Source organism: Symphodus melops (assembly GCF_947650265.1).
Source record: "Symphodus melops genome assembly, chromosome: 17".
In the NCBI taxonomy this organism is placed as follows: Eukaryota; Metazoa; Chordata; class Actinopteri; order Labriformes; family Labridae; genus Symphodus; species Symphodus melops.
In genome coordinates, this window is record NC_136707.1 from 23,772,698 (window position 1) to 23,786,386 (window position 13,689).

The 13,689-nt window shown below is 47.7% G+C and overlaps 2 protein-coding genes across 4 annotated transcripts in view; both read left to right on the forward strand.

Annotated features, from left to right (window-relative positions):
• Positions 1 to 339: 339 nt before the first annotated feature.
• Positions 340 to 5,121, forward strand: hoxb4a (homeobox B4a). Its single transcript, XM_079366440.1, has 2 exons — positions 340 to 1,825; positions 3,326 to 5,121. The coding sequence occupies exons 1-2, from the start codon at positions 1,336 to 1,338 to the stop codon at positions 3,607 to 3,609; spliced, it is 774 nt and encodes a 257-aa protein (XP_079222566.1). The 5' UTR covers positions 340 to 1,335; the 3' UTR covers positions 3,610 to 5,121.
• A 2,064-nt stretch (positions 5,122 to 7,185) lies between these two features.
• The window catches only part of hoxb3a (homeobox B3a), a 37,073-nt gene continuing 30,569 nt past the window's right edge, over positions 7,186 to 13,689 (forward strand). The window contains exon 1 of one of the 3 annotated variants that reach the window (XM_079366415.1): positions 7,186 to 7,277. The gene's annotated coding sequence lies outside the window, so the exon portion shown is untranslated. Of the gene's footprint in view, positions 7,278 to 11,090; positions 11,196 to 13,689 lie in introns of those variants that run through there. The other 2 variants (XM_079366420.1, XM_079366416.1) reach the window with 2 other exon arrangements.

The following is a 13,689-nucleotide window of genomic DNA, read 5'->3' on the forward strand; positions in this document are numbered from 1 at the left end:
TGTGTGTGTGTGTGTGTGTGTGTGTGTGTGTGTGTGTGTGTGTGTGTGTTTGAGCGCGCACCTGAAGTCCTGATAACAGTAAAGAAAGTGCACACACACTCCCTCTGATAAAGAAAGCGGTTCCTGTTTTACAGAATAGATTTGATGCAGCAGATTTATTTGTATTAAATAAAGTGTAGAAGGATGATTTGTGTGTGTGGAGCTTTCTGCTTCTGCTGTGTGTTAAAGAGCTGAAGGCCTTTGGTGGTGTGATTTTATTTGACACGGTAAAAACGAAGCTGTGAACGGTGTGAGCAGCTTGTGTGTGTGTATGGTGAGAATCTGTTCAGGGCTAAAAACAAAGCGCTTCTTTATCTCGCAGCTGAAGGGCAAACGCAGCCGAGCAGCGTGGAAGCTGCTGCTGGACTTGTTATTCTCGAGATGTTCGTTTCGGAATCTGGAGGGAAATAATTCTGTTTATTCATGCAAAGCCGAGCTGAGCCAGTGTGAGGCTCAGTTAACATGCGAGGGGAGTTTAAATGTGGAGTGTGCGCGTGCTGGACTCAAAAGGTGCTGGTTCCTAACGCAAAGGTCTGCTGGTGATTTAGGAGAGCGTGTAACCTGAATTAGTTGATGAATTTTCTATCGATCCTAAACAAGCCAGATTTATCTCTGACACACACGGAGCTGCTGGGTGGCCGCGCTCCCACTCCCGTTATTAGCCATTTGGAAAGAACAGAAGAAGAAGAAGAAGAAAAAAAGGAGAGAGGCTCTGGCAAGCCCTTCAGTACACACACCCAAATATATACACACACACACACTCCCAAATATACACACAGAGAGGGAGGTTCAGGCGCCACTTTAAATCCCCGCGAGCGCTTTCTTTTTTCTGTTTGCTTTCTTTTTTTTTCCTGTGAGAAGCTGCAGCCTGACGGGGGAAAGGCTTTGCAATAAGGGAGGACTTGTCATCTGCACTGTACTCTCCTGCTCGTGCGTGTCCGTGCGCGCGCGATGCTTCGTGTTATTGTTGTGATTATCTGGCTTCTTTAAAACGACGTGCGTAAAACATGAGAGCTGGGGCGCGAGAGGGGAAAGTATTGAATGCCCACAAACTGAGGCCATATGATGATGCGCGTGCGGGGGCCGTATATGCTTAATCCCATTTCCTTATCCGGGGTCCGTCCTGGAGGCGCGCCATTGGCCGGCTGCAGTCACGTGGCTTCTTAACTTTGTTCACTTGACAGAAAAGTAGGAGGGTTCAACGGAACAGGAATAAGCGAAGAGTAAAGGGATGAGATATAAATTTTAGTTATATATTTTCAGAGTAGGTGCAATTCCACAAAAAGAGTGAAATTAATGGCCATGAGCTCCTATTTGATCAACTCCAACTATGTGGACCCCAAGTTCCCCCCGTGCGAGGAGTACTCTCAGAGCGACTATCTGCCCAGCCACTCTCCGGACTACTACAGCTCCCAGCGGCAGGAGCCCGCCGCCTTCCAGCCGGACTCTCTCTACCATCACCAGCACCACGCGCACCTCCAGACCAATCACCCGCAGCAGCAGCAGCCGCCGCCGCCGCGAGCCGAGCCGCCCTACACGCAGTGCCAGCGTGGTGGGCAGCCCGCCTCGGTGGTGATGTCCCCGCGGGGTCACGTTCTCCCCCCGGCCGGGCTGCAGCCCACCCCCGTCCCGGAGCAGAGCCACCGCTGCGACTCGGTGACACCCAGCCCGCCTCCTCCTCCATCCTGCGGACAAACGCCCCACAGCCAAAGCACTTCGTCCCCCTCCAGCACCCGTAAGGACCCGGTGGTGTACCCGTGGATGAAGAAAGTCCATGTAAACATCGGTGAGTGAGCATGCTAACTTGTTCCTCTCTCTCCCCTCTCTGCCTCGCTGCCTTTGTGCGCTCAGCTAGGTGTCCACCGTCAGGATCTACGGCTTCCCCTCCCTGTTTCTGCAACAAGAACACGAGTAGCCCTTGGGTCAAGATTTACGATCGTCTGTTTGCAGGGCCAATATAATTACACCCTCCATAAATTTTTATTACACCTCTCCGCTGAGGTGCCTTTTGAAGTCCGATCTCCGGCTCGTCTGCTCGGATTCTTCGCCTTATGACAACTCAGTCGAGCCCATAACTTAGATTTTATGCTTCTGTAATTTGATTTTAAGTGGTGTGCTTGTGTAAACGGTGTACTTTACTCTGTCGAGCCTTCCTTCCCCTCTCGTTGTTCAGAGGAGGGAAAGTTTTATGGCAGCTGAAATATTCATGTTTATGGAGTCGGCCGTAAAACACTAATGCAGAGCCGAGCAGCTTCACTCTGTTATGGCCTCTCTGTGATCCTATATTACACTCACAGCCTTCTGCGTACTGGGAGAACTGGGGCGCGTTTTTGCGCGGCGACGAAATGTCACTATCACAAAGTCGGTGTGACGTTTTGAGCCGTTTCCTCGGGAGGAAACGCTCTCCTCTGTTTTTAAAACAGCGTTAGGTATAGATGTTGGGCTGCTGCACTCGGGTTCGAGTTTCTAGGATTTGTTGAATCATTACCCAGGCGGCCATTCAGTGCCTCCCCTCCACCTCACACACACGGCTGCCATCACTGCTCTGACAAAGAAAAGAGACCTGCTCCTTTAGCTCGCCTCTCCTGTTGCTTTCTTTACGCTTCTATATTTCCACGCGTGAACGTGTCAGGACGACGTGGCCTCGATGTGCCCTCAAATCACAACATTTGGACACCAGCGTCAGAGCCGGCTGTGCGGGGAGGATTCACACCGCCGCAGGGCCTGAAGTGACACCTGACAACATGTGTTCTGTGAAGAGACTCAAAGCGTCAGATTTTCACTGAGTCCGTGGAAAGTGAAGGTGTGAAGAACACCGAGAGTCCACGAGAGGAGAGCAGCGTCACGCTCTGCCAAGGTTACAGCCATTTTGTGCTCCTCTCAGCGGCTCCTCGGAGGGCTCGCGACACGTCAGAGTGTTTTTAGTTGGATCCTTTTTACATTTATTTCTTGTGTCCCACTGTTAGATGTGAAATCACATTCTTTAAGAAAAAGCGCGTTCCTGTTCATTTAATGTTCACCATTTAAAAATATTTAAAATGTTGTTTTTTAATACAGCCAATCAGCTCTGATTGTTTTTACTGCTGACATCATTTTATAGAAGCTTGTAATATTTGATTATCAGCAGTTTTAGTAGCACGAGTAACACTAATGGGAACACTGAAGTCCCTTTATAAAAAGAATTAGAATAATAATTAGATTGACAAGAATAATGAGATATCAGCTACATACAGATTTGACTGTGCTTGTTGTACATTTTCACCTTCACCCTCACTCTTCTCCTCAGTGAACCCAAACTACACGGGGGGAGAACCGAAACGCTCGCGGACGGCCTACACGCGCCAGCAGGTTCTGGAGCTGGAGAAGGAGTTCCACTACAACCGGTACCTGACGCGCAGGCGCAGAGTGGAGATCGCGCACACGCTCTGTCTGTCGGAACGGCAGATCAAGATCTGGTTCCAGAACCGGAGGATGAAGTGGAAGAAGGACCACAAGCTGCCCAACACCAAGGTCCGCTCCGCCTCCAACAGCAGCAACACAAACTCCCAGAGCCGCTCCGGGCCGCTATAGCCCGGTAACAGCCCGGTAACAGCCTGGTAACAGCCCGGTAAACAGCCCGGTAAACAGCCCGGTTCTCTGGCTCACTTTGTGTCCCTCCCTGATTCGAAACTGAACGCCGACGCTTGTAACCACCGGAGCCCGCACTTTGGACCGGATTAAAGGCTTTGCTGTGGAGGGAGGGATGCTCGGCCCTGATCTATGCTGATAATATACACACTATAATAATATGACGTGATGACGTGGGAGGGGTGGAGGGGGAGACTCTCTCATTCATAAAAATATGAAAAGAACAAAAGAAGGAGACTGAAAGAAAACGATGCTACAGCTTCTCTGCTTCTGTCATCAAATCTCTCTCTGCCTTTTATAGCTCTGTCTTTTTATACCTCCCTCTCTCTCTCTCTCTCTCCCCCTCTCTCTCTCTCTCTCTCTCTCCCTCTCTCTCTCTCTCTCCCTCTCTCTCTCTCTCTCTCTCTCTCCCTCTCTCTATGCAGGCTGAGGATTATGTGCCCGCGCGCGTGTATTTCTTCCTCTTTTATTTCTCTGAAGATGGATCCTCGTTTTCATCTTTAATCACGCCAAACTCTGCTCCCATTTGTCATGTTTACTCTGCGGGTACAAAGCAAAGGGGTGAACCGCGGATCTGCCCATTACCCCCCTCCCCAAAAACCTGCACCCCTCCGACCCCACAAACACGCGCGTGTAATAAATGGAAGCATCGTTTCGTCACGAGCAGTATTCTCCCACAAACACGCTCCTATGTTAACCTGCTAATGTAACCCGCGGAGCGCGCCACACAGACGCCATGTTGTTGTTGTTGTTTCTGTTTTTGGTTCTTTTTGAATTCAGTGTTGATTGTAAAGAGAAGGTCCGATGATTGTTCATTTGGTGTTGTGGATGTGAGCGGACTGACAGGCTGAGCTCTCCTCCTGCCTGCACACAATAATATCCAAAGCCAAGTCCTGGTACAAGTAGAAGACGTTCTAAACGCAGCACTATACAATGTACTACCTATTACCTCAGTTCTATAAATATATTTTTATCTCTTTGTTTTCTCTCCTGCTCGTGAAATGAAGTGACAGCTTTTCGAGCTTTTATATTTTTTTAAATTGTGTGACGACTTATTATTAAAATGATTATTATAATTATTACCTGCAATACGATAAACGCGCTCTTCTCTTTCTTCTTCGTGTCTTTTTTAAGGAGCAGATGTAATTTAATTGGAAGCTCTTGTTTGTGTCCGGAGACGTTTCCTGCATGTCTGAATGTTTTCTTCTTTGTCTGTTTGCTGGCTCATGAAATGCGCACACTCCTCCTCTCCTCTGTTCTGACACCTCTTTAGAGATTTTATTCTCCAAGTGTTTTTATTGATGTTATTTTATTTACATTCCAAAGATCCGTTTCTATGATGATGATGATGATGATGACGGTGTTATTGAACATGTGTGACCTCCTCCTCTCTCTGCTTCTGCCTCCTCACTGTCTTCCTGTGATTTGTAAATAGTTCATAGAAATTTAAATAAATGGTTCAAAAGAAAGCTCTCCTATTCCGGGTTGCTTCTTGTTCTCCTCCTGTCTGAACCTCGTGATGATCCAATCAAGTGTTTGAATTACGCATTTTTTTGTTCCTGTTTAAAAATGTTCAAAAAAAAAAAAAAGCAGCACTTTTAAACCAGAAGAATTATTTTCTGCAGCTCTCTCCTCTTTGTACTTTAAAATGTGTGTGTGTGTGTAAAGCATGCGTTCGCGCGCTCTCGCGTGCACACAACAAATAATTGTATTTAATTTCACTGGTTTTTTTTGTGCCTACAAACGCACCGCGACCTGTCTGCAGGAATCAGCAGCCTGCGATGATTAATCTGTCCCGGCCCTGAGTGATCTTGGTACATTACGTCCTGTAATCTCGTTTTAAATCACAAACCGTCCCTCCGTTTCACTCTCGTTCTCCCGTTAATTTAACGGCTGCTCACACGCGCCTGCACCGGCCTGACACACAGGATGCCCCCCCTCCTTCTTGTTCTGCAGAGGAAGAAAAAAAACCCGTTAAATAGTTTCTCGGTTCGTGCTCTTTTAATGCTTTAATGAGTGGAATTCTTGCACAACACTTTTTTTCCCTCCTATCAGTGTTTTCTGGAGCGAGGCTGCACGCGCATGTGTGTTTTATTTTTTATATATTACAAAAAGGGAGCGGGCCGGCGCCATAGCTCAAACCCTGACAACCAAATAGATAATCAACAAGACGAATGGCTTCTTTTGTAAGGCGCGGCTCCCGTATTAATTTTCATTTTCTTTTCTTAGAGCAGGTATCGAAAAATATAGAGCACGAGAGGGGGAGAGCGAGAAAATAGCATTCCTCTCGATGAACTTTAAACAAAAAAAGTGTGCCCCCCAAATTGGTCCGCTCGTATTCCTCGGCCCAGAGAAGATTCCCTATTACTTGTTGGTTGATTTCTCCCTGGGCCTCTTGCCACAGAGACTCCCCCTGCCCATTTATCTGTTTTCTTCCTGTTTATGAAAGGCTCCCCCAGCGCAAAGCCTCCCTCCTATCAAACTGTATGCACACACACACACACACACACACACACACACACACACACACGCGCGCTCAGTGCACAAAACAAGCCTACATACATTTTAAAACATTTCGCTGTTTCATAACTGCAAAAATCTATTTTCCTTGTTTTTCTTATTAACAGCTCTGCTCCATACAGCACAAAGTATTCTCTCTGCACAAAGCGCACTCATGTCCAGCTGGACAAACACACACACACACACACTATATATTTATATATATATAAGTTGTAATAGCCTGATCCTACACACACACACCCCGGGGCATAAGATGTTTGTGACCATATGCTGTTATTTCTGCCACCAATTGTCCTATATTAGAGCATCTACAAAGACTCCCCCAACCCAATATTCACACACACACACACACACACACACCCACACACACACACACACACACACACACACACACACACACACACACACGAAGCCCCTGAGCACCGGCAGTCCAAGGTGAAATAAATGAATTTGCGCGCGATGTGACACGTGCACAATAAGGAATCCTTATTCTTTTTTCGCCTCCTTTATCAGCCGCGGCCTTCTGCTGCTTCTGTGAATGGGAGCTGATTTTTGTGAGGATGCCCACTCCCCCCCCCCCCCCCCCTCTAAAAAAGTTCACCGCCATTATTTCGTGGACAGGACAGAGGGGACGGCACCTCAAGAAAAATGCGAGAATTATACAAGAAGAAATCATTAATCACTTGTTCTTCTTTAAACACTTCTTCTTCTTCTTCTGCTCTATTGTCATCCGGCAGCCACACACAAGACCCCTTCTGCCAGGAGAGAGAGACAGACACAGGAGGAGGAGAAGAAGACGTCTTGGAAGACACTTGGAAATCCCCCCCCCCCCTCTCTCTCTCTCTCACACACACACACACACACACACACACACAGACACACACACACATAAACACTCATTCACATACCTCCCCTTCCCACCCATCAGAAAGCTATTTTTTACACCCCACAAGTCTCCTACTATAGGAAAAAAAAAACTTGTTCTTCGTCATTGAAAGAAGAAAATCCTTCTAAAGACTCCAACAAACAGTCAGAGAGCCGCCAGCGCGCGGAGGAAGATGGCCCGCAGGTCGCCTCACGTGCTGCTCAAGGTAAGAGGCCTGGAAACTTCATTTTGTCTCCTCACACTGTCCCTCTGCTCAAGTGTCTGATGCCTCGGTGGCGTTTTTATGGTTTTATTGCCCCTGCGCATTTGGCGAGGTCAGGCGGAGGGGGCATTTATGGCCGCGAGGGCTTTGATTTTAGCAGGGACTTTTGGTTTGTGCTAGGTGTGTGTGTGTGTGTGTGTGTGCGAGCGCGCGCGCATAATGACGGGCCTGTGTTGTTTTCTCCCAAGTTTGTGCAACTGTTTCCGTCCCCGTTTGCTGAGCTGCTGTCACTTCTGCGTCTGTTGGTATTTCACAGGCTGCTGGATCTGATGACGTTTGATATTTTATTTGGATAATGTGGATTTTGCTGAATGTGTTTTTGTATTAGTTATTTTGGGAGAGGGGGGGGGGGGGTCCTGTGATGTAATTGGATAACACTGTGTATGTAGCCCACTGTAAATGGTTGTACGAGTTCAGAAACACTGCAGCTAATTTATGACAGAATTGTCTCCGTGAATAATTCCTGGTTCACCACCCGGAGCTTATTATGCGCTTTCTCTCTCGGCTGTGTTTCACTGGTTATAAAGTGTTGCTGAGGTTTAGGCCAACACATTTTAATGAGATACTGTTGCACACGTGTGTGTGTGTGTGTGTGTCTTCCAGGTGCACACATATGAATAATACTGCGTTGAATTAGAGAGGGATGCAGGGGAGGAGGGAGGTGAAAGAGAAAAATTAAAAGAAGTGATGGGGGGTTGCTGGTTAATGGATACTCTCTCGGTTGCGCTCCAAAACAATTTAGCTGGAAAACAAACGATCTGCGCAGTTTTCCAAATGAACTGCGAACGATCGCTGGTCGCCGCGCGCGCTCAGGCTTCTGCGATCTGCTGAGGCGAGCAGCAGCGGCCTCAGGAAGCCACTCACTCCTGTTTGACCCCGACAGAAATCAATCTGCCCGGGATTAGAAATAGACCGGGGCAGCGGTTCTGGAGGAGGGGGGCTCGCGGCCTCTCGTGGGGATGCAGCCGTGGCGTGATACGATGCGTGGAGAAGTGAGAGGAACAAATGAGAGAAATATAAGCGCTGGGTATCGAGGGAGAGAAAGAGGGAGAATGAAGCAGAGGCGAAGGAGGGGAAATCAATGGTCATGCAGGGCAGTGGAGTGGCCAAGCTGCGGCCGCAGAGGGTTCAAACAGGGGACACGTTCCTCTGACCGATGAGCTCCACTGGCTCTGAAGCCAGAGGCTGACCCGCGCTCACACCCCAACTCCTGCTCCCCCCTTGACCTCGCAGGGCTGCTGGACCCTCCGCTCCCTCGGACATTCCCAGACCTCAGGAGCCCCCGGGCCACTTAGTCATAACAGGCCGAGTTCAGGGCACTGTAACCCGGGGGCACGGCGGGGCTATCTCCGCTCCCACAGACAGAGGGGTACGAGAGCCACCTGGGCAGGGGTCACATACAGGCCACAACGGACTGAATCACAAAGTAAAGCACAGGTTGTGTGTTGATACGTGAGGCTGACATGTAGAGATTTTAAAGACTTCCACCAACACAGGAAGAGGATTTGTGTGAAGCTGCAGCTTTTAGCACACTGACACAGAGTTTGATTTAGAGTGAGGGGTCAGAGGGAGCAGAACATATTGTGCTGTATTTGGACTCACTGAGCTCAGTGTAATGACAACAGTGTAATTTAACATACTGTGGATATAAAAACAGGAAGACGAAGCTGCACAGGACCTTTAAAAAGAGTGTATAAAATATACAACATGCAAACTGTGTGAGCTTCTGATTGGCTGCTCAAAAGCTGCTGAGCTGAACCTTTTAAAGCAGAGAGTTAGTCAAACATGTGTGATGAAAAGCAGCCAACAAGAATCTCCTGAATAAAACACAACAGATGATCTCCAGCCAATCAGAGAGCTGCAGCCACCATTATTTACTGTCTGGTGGTTGCTGGTCATTTTCCGGCCTGGTAACCTGACCTGCAGCTGGAGGAGTGTGTGTGTGTGTGTGTGTGTGTGTGTGTGTGTATATGTGTGTGTGTGTGTGTGTGTGTGTGTGTGTGTGTGTGTGCGTGCGTGTGTGTGTGTGTGTGTGTGTGTATGTGTGTGTGTGTGTGTGTGTATATGTGTGTGTGTGTGTGTGTGTGTGTGTGTGTGTGTGTGTGTGTGTGTGTGTGTGTGTGTGTGTGCGTGTGAGCACTGATTAATCAAAGGGATGACATGAGAAAAGGCTCAGGTTAGTATTATTAAAGTGTTTCCCACGTGCTGTAACTGTTGAACATGTAGCACACACACGTGACCATGACTCAGTCTCTGCACAGATACAGGCGAAGTGTCTTTAATGTCAGTGTGAATGAACAGAGTCATCACTGATGCTCTGACGTGGCAGGAGATGAAGTCCTGATCTGTAAATGTTCAGCAGCTTTACAAATAAAGAATCTCATTCTGTCTGAATGTTCACAGAGCGTGCATGTCCTGCAGTTTGTCAGAGTGTGGGTGGGAGGGGCTTAGAGGACAGGTGGAGGTCTCAGGTGTGCGTTATGACGTGGAGAGTCAGTATTGCACTGAGACTGTTTTATTGACGTCAGCTCAGAAAACGAACAATGAACGATTCTCTTCGATCATGAACACAAAAAGTTCATCATGAAACAAACAAGTGCACCCCTTCAAACCTGCAGCACAGACCACCTCCCTCCCTGCAGCTTCAGAGACCACCTCCCTCCCTGCAGCTTCAGAGACCACCTCCCTCCCTGCAGCTTCAGAGACCACCTCCCTCCCTGCAGCTTCAGAGACCACCTCCCTCCCTGCAGCTTCAGAGACCACCTCCCTCCCTGCAGCTTCAGAGACCACCTCCCTCCCTGCAGCTTCAGAGACTTCAACACAATAAGAAGTGAAGGAAAACAGGTTGAACTCACGTGGGGGTTTCCAGATTCCGGTCCGGGTTTTCCTCGGGTCCGGATCAGCTGGTTGGATGAACGGAAGTCGCGTTATCTCCTCAGAAACAAAATGTCTTCATTGTCCACTTCTCCAGAAGTTTGACTTGAATAAATGAGCACTTTAATCACAGACAAGAAAAAGAAGAAGTTTGACTAAAATCACTGCACAGCTCCTCCGGGCCCAATCAGCGCCATCTTGGATTTTGGCGTCTTCCATATAAGGTCTATAAATAAACTTCCTGGTTGGACAGGTGGAGGTGTTCACCTGACGTAGAATGCGGTAAAAATTAACCAATGGGATCACAGATGATGACGTCACCGCACAGTGCAGCAATTTTATTATTCATCATATGTTAATTTGTTTAATTGAATATTCCACCTGTCCAGGTTAATTTCCAGGGTTTTGTTTTTTATTGATGATATTTATATCATTAAACAGTTTCTTCTATTGCATCAACAACATATTATCAACACTTATTAAATCAATAATACATATACAATAATACATCAGTAATATATAACTCACTCTGACAAAAACAAAAAGTCAACATGTGAAAAATATTTAAATATAATTTAAATAAAATAAATAGAAGTCTTAACTTCACTCTAACCTCTTAGATCATATTTGTTAAAGACATCGTTAATGATTATTATGAGTCATATTTGAATAATGTAGTTTGGTGTAAATTACATGTTTAAAGTGTGAAAACATCATGAACACCTTTGATCTGAAACTTTATTAACTCGGAAGTTTCAACTTTCTTGATGCTTTGGGGCTTTTATTTTGAAGGCGAGTTTTCCACTCACCTGTCGCAAACCGGATATAAAAGCATGCAGGTGGCTCGGCGCCAGTCCTATTGTTTTATAGCTTTGCAGAGACACGCGCGCGATCCCGCTGCACACCTGTACCACCCCGCATGAAGCTGCACGAGGTTCGGACGCGTTTTCACCCTCTCATCTTTAAGGAGGGTCACGTGGTTCAGGTGTTTGTGCTTCGTGTTTGTTTTGAGCGTGACGTGGGGAAAATAATATCCAGCTGTTAGCTTCCCGAGCTGTTTGTTACGGGGCCTGTGATTGGCTGATGCCTGCGTGTACGGTGGAGCTGGTCGGTGGACACGTTTCTGTTCTGTCTAAACAAGCTTCACAATAACACTTCCGTTTCCTCTGGAACTGAACTAACCAATCAGAGTGCTCCAGGTAAACCCACTGTAGATGAAGAGTGTGAGTGTGAAGTTACTGAGCAGAGAAACATGCTGAGCTTCTCTTCATTTGTGAAACACAAAGTAGAATTTGTGACCTCTTGACCCCGACTCTCCTTTTAGGACTAAAACAAAAACAGAGTCATATCTCACACACACACACACGCACGCACGCACACACACACAGACGTTCTAATGTCAGCGATGAAACAACGGATCAGTGACTTGTGATGGTCTCTGCAGCCAGCAGGTGTGAGCGGTGCTGTTATGGGAGGAGACTGTGTGTGTGTGTGTGTGTGTGTGTGTGTGTGTGTGTGTGTGTGTGTGTGTGTGTGTGTGTGTGTGTGTGTGTGATAGTTTCCTGTGAATGTTCAGACTTCCTGTCTGAGCTGCACATGTTCCTCCTCTGAGCTGAATAAAGCTTCATCAGTGTGCAGAGCTGCTAATACTGTCATCCAGCATCAGCAGAAAGGTCAAAGGTCACTTCAGGACATGTTTCAAATCATTACTACCCAAATGTTACCTTCTCACCAAATGGATCCAATTTCAGGTAGTGTGTGTGTGTGTGTGTGTGTGTGTGTGTGTGTGTGTGTGTGTGGAGTCCATTAAAGGTTAGAGTTAGTTTCTCTGGTCCCATGCTCTACAGTGATCCAGCTGTTTGTCCACATCTGGGCCTGTGACTCGCTGGATGTGGATGTGTTGGTTTACGGTGACATTGTGGGGCGTTCGTCTTCCATCCTCACCTGCCGTGCAGGCGTTCTCCTTCTCCTCTCATCATGGTGACAGTCGTGTGCCGTGTGGGAGCTCACCTGAGCTGTCCTGCATGTCCACCTCTTCACAACAGCCAAACAGGAGGAAGGGCTGCGAGCTGGTCTGCTCTCCACAGGAAGGGAGGCAGAGGAGAGTCACCATGTGAGCGGGTGAAGTCCTGTTATTGACACTGACTTGAGAGGAGGAAAGGATGACAGCGTGAAGTCCTGACCAACTTAAACAGAGCTGGTCCCACGTGATGCAGCATGTGAAGTCTGGCTCGTCTGGACCTTAATGCCCGGGATGAGGCTGTGTGTTTTCTCATATTCATCATGCTCAGTGTTTCATCATGCTCTGTGGTGATGAGCAGCAACACGCACAGCAGCGTGGTGCTCTGCAGCTGCTTTGTGAGGCGGCTCCTCTTCGTCACACACGTCTTCAACGTGCTGTTCACAGGCTTTAAGATCAGGTGCAACAACATGGAACATACCTGAGCCCCATCATGAGCCCCGCGTCTCTTCAGGGTTTCTCTCTCATCGTCTTCACACATCCAATGTGTGAAGCTGCAGATGAAATCAAAAAGGGAAGTTGAGTGGATCATGTGGAAGGTCGTCTGGATGTCTGGGTGCAGATTAAAAACTGATTGTGTTTATTATTGCTGTGTGATAATCAGTCGTAGAGCAAGTTCTTTGAAGGTTTGTAACTGACTCTGTGAACACGTGGTGTGTATGATGTGTTCAGCACTTCATACAGAAACACTGAGCTGCAGTTTAGAACGTTTCTCAGCAAATGAAATGGAGTGAATCTAATTTGAGCAGGTTGATTAAAAGCACTGCTGCAGCTCTTTGTGTGTGTGTGTGTGTGTGTGTGTGTGTGTGTGTGTGTGTGTGTGTGTGTGTGTGTGTGTGTGTGTGTGTGTGTGTGTGTGTGTGTGTGTGTGTGTGTGTGTGTGTGTGTGTGTGTGTGTGTGTTTAAAGGCGGTCCTGATGTGTGTGACCTCACAGGGATCAGCAGTAAAATAACTGTGAAGGGAGGAATGAAACACGCTGCAGTGTGAGCGGAGTCCTCCGTCTGTGTGCAGAGCTGATGTTTCAACAGCACATTTACACAGGAAGCTGCACGTGCACACACACACTGTGACACGCATGTTCAAAACTCACACACCAAATTTGACTCATCAGTGTGTGTGTGTGTGTGTGTGTGTGTGAGAGAGAGCATGCACACACTCTCACACACACATTCAGAAACTTCTCTGTCTTTGGCCCGGGGAGTCTCGCGGTGGTTTGCTAATTGCCAGACAAATCGCCCCGCGCGTTTTTCTTTTTCTTTTTTTTTTTTTCCTCCCCCTCTTTTTTTTCCTCGCGCTCGTTGCAGCCGCTTTGCCCGAGAAATTTATTATTCTGGAGAGCGCGAGGAGCCGGGGAGGTCACGGTGCAGGCGCGCGGGCTGCAGGAGGAGGTCGTCACGAGAGATATATGGCTGCCAGGCTTTTACTACTGCAGAGAGAGAGAGCTATTTAAAAGTAGACGT